This window comes from Acomys russatus, chromosome 1 (genome assembly GCF_903995435.1).
Source record: "Acomys russatus chromosome 1, mAcoRus1.1, whole genome shotgun sequence".
Taxonomy (NCBI): domain Eukaryota; kingdom Metazoa; phylum Chordata; class Mammalia; order Rodentia; family Muridae; genus Acomys; species Acomys russatus.
In genome coordinates this window covers 32,936,404-32,942,565 of record NC_067137.1, presented here as the reverse complement: position 1 = coordinate 32,942,565, position 6,162 = coordinate 32,936,404, and the positions used below count along the sequence as shown (strand labels likewise).

The following is a 6,162-nucleotide window of genomic DNA, read 5'->3' as shown; positions in this document are numbered from 1 at the left end:
ACCGCTCGGCGCGCAGCTGGTTCGCAGAGTGCAACGGGTGCAAGCCCGGGGGTCCAAAAGGGCGGGAGGAGCACGCCCGGGGTTTCTCAGCTTTGCAGCCTGCAGTCTGGAAGGGGGAAAAAACGATAGCAAATGGCTTTTGGCGCGAAAGGCTTTGGCGCCTCCCCTGATTTTTATGGAAATCAAGAGGGCGGGGTTAAGCCGCTTGCCTGTGCCTTTCTCCCTCCCCTTCGTCTGCGCCACAGCCCCTTTCTCTCCCCGCCCCCCGGGTGTGTCAGATTTTTTCAGTTAATAATATCCCCCGAGCTTCAAAGCGCAGCCAGTGACAGTCATCTGTCTGGACGCGCCGGGTGGATGCGGGGGGCTCCTGGGAACTGGTTTGGAGCTGAACGAGCGCTAGCCAGGCGTAAGTGCGCACACACTGCAGCCGCCCGAGGACAACCCCCTCCCGCCGCCGCCGCCCCCTCAGCCCACCCGGAGACCCGTGCGCGGAGTAGCCTCCGGATCCCCGGCAGTCTGCAGGAGGTAAGGAGCGGTACTTACTAAGCCCCGAGCGCCAGGGGAAACGGCGGAGCGCTGCAGCTAGGCAAGCCCCTGGACGCGGCTCTGCACCCCGCGCCCAAATATGCCGAGGGTTGTTGGGGGGCAGCAGGGGGTGGCGACACACCGTGTCTGCTTCCGAAACAAAACCATTTGGGGGGTTTCCCTGAAAAGCCAATTCAGCACCCGAAGGCTGGAAGAGACCCGCCCTAATCCTTTTTACACAGCCCTGGCCCAAGCAGAGAAATAGCTTTAACGAGAAGAAATTCGCCCGGCTCCACAAGATTTATCTGAATGTGAGCTGACTGGGAGTCGGTGCGTCCCCACCCCAAGCTGGGATTCACCAAAAGGTGCCGCGGGGAAGGAAGGAAAAGGGGTTGGGCGAAACTAGGTGCCCGAGTGATAATGTAGGTCACGACTGCTCCAGCTTAGGAAATGCGATTCTCTCAGACGACCCTTATCGCGCCGGCTCCCCTGCACCATTCCTAGGAATGGGGGTTCAGCCGCTTTTCTGTGGGAGAGGTTGGGGACTCCGAAGGAGGGAATTGGAAAGGGTCAAAATAAGCTATAAGCAGACGATGAGTAGTACTAAGTCTATCTGCCAAATTTGAGGCTCTGGGTGGAGGAAGGTTGTGTATATAAATGCCTGTCTGTCTGGAGAAAGGCCCTTAATAATTAATAAAGTTTCCTGAACCCCGTTAGCGTTTGCGCTCCCGTGATCGCATTTCTGCAAAGGGGGAACGAAAGGTACTCCAATCCCTTACCCAGTAGCTGGACTGGAGAGCAAGGGCTCCCTTTGAGCAGCTGGTCCTACGTTGGTGCAAGTGGGGCTGTCGCGCTAGTAAGAGCTGGGATCTGCATCTTGAACAGCCCCCCTCCCCCAGGCAGAGCCTAGTGTGAATGAAACGGCAGTTTCCAAAGTTGCAGAGCCACACCACCCGCTGCATCTGCAAGCCCCCTCCCACCATAGTCTTAGACAGCTTGTACACAAAAGGAGGGAGTGGAGGAGAGGCTCAACTTCCTTTACCTTCCAGAGCTGTAGGGAGCTTGCAGGAGAGATTGGGGGGTGCCCACTGCCTGTCCCCACTAATCCACCCCTCTGGCTCATTCTCTCTTGGTCTGTCTGTTGGTTGTAGTGTTGGAGGTTGGCACGACTCTGTGCCCCCCACGAGAAGGAAGCACTCCCCCATATTAAACAGAGCGGAGAAAAGTGGTTAGTCGCCGTCCGGGAGGCGAACCGATGCCCAGCTGCACCGCGACCACCATGCCGGGGATGATCTGCAAAAACCCAGACCTCGAGTTTGACTCGCTGCAGCCCTGCTTCTACCCGGACGAAGATGACTTCTACTTCGGGGGTCCCGACTCGACCCCACCGGGGGAGGACATCTGGAAGAAGTTTGAGCTGCTACCCACGCCCCCGTTGTCGCCAAGCCGCGCCTTCCCAGAGCACAGCCCGGAGCCCTCGAATTGGGCCACGGAAATGCTGCTGCCGGAGGCCGACCTGTGGGGCAACCCGGCCGAGGAGGATGCGTTCGGTCTGGGGGGACTGGGTGGTCTCACTCCTAACCCCGTCATCCTTCAGGACTGTATGTGGAGCGGCTTCTCTGCCCGCGAGAAGCTGGAGCGGGCGGTGAACGAGAAGCTGCAACACGGCCACGGGCCCCCGGGCGCCGGCTCAGCGTGCCCGGCTGCGGGAGTGAGTGCCAGCAGCCCAGGGGGCCGTGCCCTTGGCGGGTCCGCGAGTGTTAGCCGTACCGGGGCCACCCTGCCTACCGACCTCTCCCACCCGGCTGCAGAGTGCGTGGACCCCGCCGTGGTCTTCCCCTTCCCTGTGAACAAGCGTGAGTCGGCGTCAGTGCCCGCTGCCCCCACCAGTGGCCCGGCGGCCAGCGCTGTGATGTCTAGTGTGTCTACCCCAGCTGCTGCCCCGGTGGCCGCTCCTGCTCGTGCAGGCGGCCGTCCTGCTAACAGCGGCGAGCACAAGGCCCTTAGCACCTCCGGAGAAGACACCTTGAGCGACTCAGGTAAAGCCTGGAGCAAGGTCCTTGCTGCCTCCTTGGGGACGGGGTGTGGGAGGGTGCTGCGGTCCCTTTGTTATCTGGCTTCGTGCCGGTGGTCGTATTCTGCTCACCTCTCTCCCCGGATAGGAGAGGCTGAAAACTTGACTCAGGCTACACCTTCCCTTAAATTTCTCTGTCCTCTTCTTCGGGAATCCTTGCGCTAGGCTTGCCGTCACCGTGGGAAAAGTTGGTGGCCAGCTCAATCAGGGTGAGGTGTTGGAAAGCTACCTAGGTGGAAACCTGTTAGTGCCTTGGAAAGGTCTTTCTGGGCCAGGTCAAGGAAGGGGAAAGATTCCATAAAAGATGAGGACTGTGCACAACCCCACTTACAGAAGTTAGGAGAATGCCTGGCTCCCAGTCCTCTTCCCTTCCCCCAGCGCCCCCCACCCCCAAAGACTCAGGTCTCTCCGTGGGTGGTGGGCTATTTGCGCTTGGTGCGTGGCCAGCAGGCGGCGTTGTGCCTGACTCGCGTCAGGCACAGGATCAGAAAGACGGGGGGGGGGCACCCCTTCCTCCAGTTCAGCAGCTGGCAGCAAGTGCATTAGCAGTTGTGAACGTTTTCAGGGAACCTCTTTACGGTTTTGAGTGAGTGCTGGTCCAGTTGTGTTTCCTAGCTGGAATTTTCTGACCTAATTGAGCTGAGTTGTGTTTTTTAACCTGGTGCCCTTGATGGCTGAGGGCGGGTCCCTTCCGCTGCCCCTCCTTAGGAATGCACACACCCTGGAAGGATTCGTTGGTTCTATTGTATGCATTTATTTGGGTCTTCCTCGGAAGGGAAGAGTTGAGAGAGGGACGGGGCTTTTTCTCCTTGGCTGTGGAAGTACCTAACACACTTTACCTAAATCCTGTGTGTGCCCTTCTCCTTCAAGCTCTGTAGTTAGCCCTCCTATTAGACCTTGAAAGCCAGTGTTTTTCACAATGTCAAAGAATTTTTTTTAAAAAATCTAAATTTCCTCCTGAGCTGAGGAGGAATAGTTCTGAAGCTCCTGGGAGGAAACTTGGTGATAAGCCTGCACTTTGAAAGGGCTCTGTCCCTTTAATGTCTGTGCCTTGACAGCTTTTGGTTAGGAAGCAGTTCCTTCCAACAGCTGTCTTCTTGGCTGAAAACCAAAACACTGGCTTAAAGGGACCCACAGACAGAAGCAGCCCAGCATTTCAGCTTTGGAAGAAACCTCACACAATTGTTTGTCTTTCCGGTCCTTGCTAAACCAAGCAGAAGACGTGTTTTGATTTTCATGCTTGCAATTTTTTTTTTTTTAACGATAATTTTCTCTCCTAGCCTGGCAGTAAATGAGGAAGTAGGCATACGCATAACAGGCTACATGGGTTTTGTTGTTGCTGTGGCTGCTGCTCCCGTGGGGATGTGTAGTAGCTACTGTGGATTAGAGCTTTATAATTGAGATTTGATCTCTGCCTAGATGAAACACTGCTTACTTACTCTGTACAACTCCTGTTCGCACAAGAAAAGGTGGTTCTCCGTAGTGAATGAAATTGTTCCTAGAGTTTTAAGGATGGGAGAGTCAAACCCAGCCATGTGTTTTTACCAAATGAGGAGCCTCCAGCCTGAAGGGTGGCAGTGGAAGTGTGTATAAATAAATCCATGGGGCAGACTGGCTGGTGATTATGCTAAAAGCTCCTATTACGGAGCATCTGTCGCCAAGTCTACATATTGTCTGCCAAACTCAAAATGTTCTGTGGCATTACCCCCACTGAATAGCGGAGGAAGCTGAGGGTGAGGGAAGAAGCTAAGGAACCTTCAGAGCCCTAACAACAACACTGGTTCGGTCTGACGCAAGCTTGGCTTCCTCAAGTTTCTGCCACACGCTCAAAAGTGTTGGGTCTTAACTTTTGACACCAGGGATTCAACTCTGGATCCATCCACACTAGGCAAGAGGTCTGCCTGGCTTCATCCCCACTTGCTAAAGCCTTTCGTAGAAACTGAAAATAATTTTGGAGAAGGAAAAACAAAAAACCAAAAACAAATCTTACCTGCATTGTGATCAAGTCTATTCAGCAAACTTAGCTGGGTCCTGTCCCCAGGTTTAAGTAACCTGTCTGTTAATTGCATAATGTTTGACCTGAATTTTTTTTTTCTCAAGATGATGAAGATGAGGAGGAGGAAGATGAGGAGGAGGAAATTGATGTGGTCACCGTGGAGAAGAGGCGCTCCTCCTCCAACAACAAGGCTGTCACCACTTTCACCATCACGGTGCGTCCCAAGACCTCAGCCCTGGGCCTGGGTCGGGCACAGCCTGGGGAGCTGATCCTCAAGCGATGTGTCCCCATCCATCAGCAGCACAACTATGCTGCACCCTCACCCTATGTGGAGAGCGAGGACGCGCCACCACAGAAGAAGATCAAGAGCGAGGCTTCTCCACGCCCCCTCAAAAGTGTTGTCCCAGCAAAAACTAAGAACTTGAGCCCCCGCAACTCAGACTCGGAGGACAGCGAGCGCCGCCGCAACCACAACATCCTGGAGCGCCAGCGCCGAAACGACCTGCGCTCCAGCTTCCTGACGCTCAGGGACCATGTGCCTGAGCTGGTGAAGAACGAGAAGGCCGCCAAGGTGGTCATCTTGAAAAAGGCCACCGAGTATGTCCATGCCCTGCAGGCCAACGAGCACCAGCTCCTGCTGGAAAAGGAGAAACTGCAGGCGAGGCAGCAGCAGTTGCTAAAGAAGATTGAACACGCTCGGACTTGCTAAATGTTTCTCACAAGGACAGTCACTGCCACTTTGCACATTTTGATTTTTTTTTTTTTTTTTTTTTTTTTTAAAAACAAACATTGTGTTGACATTAAGAATGTTGGTTTACTTTCAAATCGGTCCCCTGTCAAGTTTGGATCTGGATAGGGGGCAGGACACGGGGTTCTGCCATGACCTTGGGGAAAAAAAACAGTTTTGGGATGCTGGGTGGCTTGTTTTCCTCCTCCATATCACCTGGTGACGGCCATGGAAGTTCGGGACAGTTGGGAGCTTCAGGAGGCTGTGAAGTCACCTTGTTCCGGTCCAAGTTTTGAAACAGAGTCATTCCTTTTTACAATGGTGCTTAAGTTCCGGCAGATGCCACAGAAGGGGCTTTGCCATTTGATGCCCCTGGGAACACTTGTGTAAATACCATTGATACACCCGCCTTTTGTATACGTCCTGGGTAATGAGAGGTGGCTCTTGCGGCCAGTATTAGACTGGAAGTTCACACCTAAGTACTGTAAGAATACCTCAATGTTTGAGGAGCATGTTTTGTATACAAATATATTGTTAATCTGTTATGTACTGTACTAATTCCTACACGGCCTGTATACTTTAGTATGACGCTGATACATAACTAAATTTGATACTTATATTTTCGTATGAAAATGAGTTGTGGAAGTTTTGAGTAGATATTACTTTATCACTTTTTGAACTAAGAAACTTTTGTAAAGAAATTTTACTATATATATATATTCCTTTTTTTCCTAGCCTGTTTCTTCCTTGTTACTGTATTTGTTCATGTTTGGTGCATAGAACTGGGTAAAATGACAAAGTTCTGTGTTTAATTTCTTCAAAATGTATATATTTAGTGCT

General features: G+C 52.9%; 1 protein-coding gene across 1 annotated transcript; it reads left to right on the top strand.

The window, feature by feature from the left end:
- The first annotated feature begins 263 nt into the window (after positions 1-263).
- Positions 264-5,360, top strand: Mycn (MYCN proto-oncogene, bHLH transcription factor). Its single transcript, XM_051143456.1, has 3 exons — positions 264-525; positions 1,677-2,564; positions 4,700-5,360. Exons 2-3 carry the CDS (start codon positions 1,781-1,783, stop codon positions 5,302-5,304), a joined length of 1,389 nt encoding a protein of 462 aa, XP_050999413.1. The 5' UTR covers positions 264-525; positions 1,677-1,780; the 3' UTR covers positions 5,305-5,360.
- The last annotated feature ends 802 nt before the right edge of the window (positions 5,361-6,162 follow it).